General features: G+C 47.4%; 1 protein-coding gene across 1 annotated transcript; it reads left to right on the forward strand.

The window, feature by feature from the left end:
- The first annotated feature begins 229 nt into the window (after positions 1–229).
- On the forward strand, positions 230–1,174 carry LOC144372222 (olfactory receptor 14A16-like). Its single transcript, XM_078035595.1, has one exon. It carries the CDS (start codon positions 230–232, stop codon positions 1,172–1,174), a length of 945 nt encoding a protein of 314 aa, XP_077891721.1.
- Positions 1,175–2,835: the final 1,661 nt, after the last annotated feature.

Here is a 2,835-nt window from a genome sequence, read left to right on the forward strand (position 1 = left end):
TTATTGTTAAAGCCAACATTGAATCCCCTTTCCTGCCAATCTCTCTCTCTCTCTCTCTCTCTCTCTCTCTCTCTCTCTCTCTCTCTCTCTCTGTCACACACACACACACACACACACACACAAACACACACACACACACACAAACACACACACACATTAAATAGAAACAAATATCAAGCCTGATCTTTCCACCCAACTTGCCCTTTTATTGCAGAACATTTCATCAAGAATGAACAGAACGTCAGGGCTCATGGGCTTCCTTCTCCTGGGTTTCCCTGGCCCATGCAGCCTTCAGCTCCTCCAAGCTGGGGCTCTCGCCGCAGCCTACCTGGCTGCCCTGGTGGGGAATGGCCTCACCATCACCATCACCTCCCTGGACCCGGGCCTCCATTTGCCCATGTACTTCTTTCTGAGGAATATCTGCCTCATTTCTGCTGTGGTGCCCCAAGCTGTCACCAACTCTGTCACCCGCTGCCACTCCATCTCTTTTCTCGGCTGTGTAGTCCAGGTCTTCCTGGTTCCTTTCTCTGCATTTGCAGAGCTGAGTCTCCTCACAGTGATGTCCATGGACCGCTATGCTGCCATCTGCCATCCCCTGCACTATGAAGCCATCATGAGCAGGGTCACCTGTGTGCAGATGGTCACTCTGTCCTGGCTCAGCAGTGGCTTTGTATGTGCCATGCACACTGTGAGCACCTTTTCCTTTTCTTACTGCGAAAACTGTCAAATTCAACAGTTCTTCTGTGACATTCCGCAGCTGTTGGCTATTTCTTGCTCCCAGAACGTGACTGCAGAAGTCGTGCTCATCTTCATAAGTGCCATCCTGGACACTGGCTGCTTTGCCTGCATTGTCGTCTCCTACGTCTTCATCTTCTCCACCGTCAGGCAGATCCCGTCCACAGCAGGGAGGGCCAAAGCCTACTCCACCTGCCTCCCCCACCTGGCAGTGGTAGTGCTTCTCCTCTCCACTGCCTTCACTGCTTACTTGAAGCCTCTCCTAGGGCCCTCCTCCTCCACTCACCTGGTGCTCTCTGTGGTCTATGTTGTGCTGCTCCCATCCCTCAACCCCGTCATCTACAGCCTGAGGAACAAGGCCATGAAGGCAGGATTGGAGAAGCTGGTCACCGGGAAGCTCCTGACGAAGCAGTACATCCTCCTGTTCCTCCACGGATAGAGCAGAGCCCTCTCCATGTTTGTGCATGTCCCAGGCTGCTCTAAGCTGGCCTGTTCTTGTCTCAGGGTTCCTGCAACCTTGGTGCTGATCCTGATCCAACTGGAGTGAAAGACACTGATGGGTTATCACTGAAGGGGGGCCTGGTCTGACACACTGCAGTCCAGGAGAACTGCCAGGGGGGTACTGGGGGTCTGCCCCTCTTCCCATCATGCTCTCTTGTCTTCCGCTTCTTGGATGAAATCATATATCTTGGGTTCAGATATTTTCAAGTTAGTTGTTTAAATGTCTTACTCAACTAAGGCTGTGGACTCTCTGGTGTCACTGATTGAAAGCCAAAGAGGAAACGTGCCCTGGGTGACCTCAAAGTCTCCTGGTAAATGGGCAGGAGGTCTGGACCTCGCTCACACGGAAGGACACTCTTGATGCTGTTGTGTTGTATCTTTGCCTTTGTAGCAATTGTTTCCTGAGTCATTTCTTGTACCTTAAGATGCAAAACAACACCTAGTAAATAAAGTATCTCTCCAGCTGAAGAGCATATGTTAAATACCAATTGAGCAGGAGTCAGGTGTGACCTGGAGTCACGTTCTTCACACACAGGCAGCTTTCCCACCACTATAGGGGGCATGTGCACTGGCAATGCCCCCTGGTCACAACAATACACAATTTTGTGTTGTGGTAAATTAGAAGAATTTCTTTAAAAATTTTTGTGCAAAAGTAATGGCTATATTAAAACAATTCACTTTTCTTAACACTTTGAAAATATATTTATTTTATTCCATTAACCACTGCACCAAGTGACATTGTTAAATATGTGCTCATTAATATCTCTCTTTCATCACTGAACGTTCATATCTTTCCATTTACCTGCAGGGAAAATATGCTTCAAACCAAGCTGAGTTACTCCCAGCTCCTACCTGCCAAGAGAGAGATGGGAGGGGAGAAGGAGGGTGTATGGGGAGAGACAGAAAGAGAGAGAGAGAGAGAGAGAGAGAGAGAGAGAGAGAGAGAGAGAGAGAGAGAGAGAGAGATTATAACTGACCTTCTTCATTTTCTGTCTGATGACTTAAGATAAATAACGATGTGCGGCAACAAAATTCTTCAAGGAAACATCTTCATAAGTGTTCATTGGAGAAGAAGGGAAGGTTGAAGCATGCCTTCTGTTTTACCTTTTATTATCTTAAGAGATCATGTTATCTTTTTGCTTTTATTATCTTATCAACATTCTATTTTTACATAAAACTACCATTTATTGTAGCAGACTTGCTGCTGAGTACCTACGCAAAGGAAATGACATGAGGGTGCAGAAGGAGGTCAGCAGGACCACTGTCCTGCAGTTCCATTCAGGGCATCCTAGAAATGGATGCCAGAGTGTCCACCAAACACTTGAGAAATGGGCAGTCCAAGGAGGTGCGGCCTCCAATTCCAACATCCAGGAAAGTTGAGGAATGAGGATAGAAGATACAAGGCCATCCTGGGAAACCTAGTAAGACCTTGAGTCACAATTAAAAATGCAAAGGTTGGGGGCCTGTTGCACAGCTCAGTGGAGAGTGCACTCAAGTTCAGTCCTCAGTGTCACCAAATGTATGATGAGTGGATGACAGTGCTGGTACATTTATATACAGAATAAAACTGAGCCTCAGAAAGACAAGAATCTGCAGTCT

The sequence above is a fragment of the Ictidomys tridecemlineatus genome (genome assembly GCF_052094955.1).
Source record: "Ictidomys tridecemlineatus isolate mIctTri1 chromosome 1 unlocalized genomic scaffold, mIctTri1.hap1 SUPER_1_unloc_7, whole genome shotgun sequence".
NCBI lineage: Eukaryota > Metazoa > Chordata > Mammalia > Rodentia > Sciuridae > Ictidomys > Ictidomys tridecemlineatus.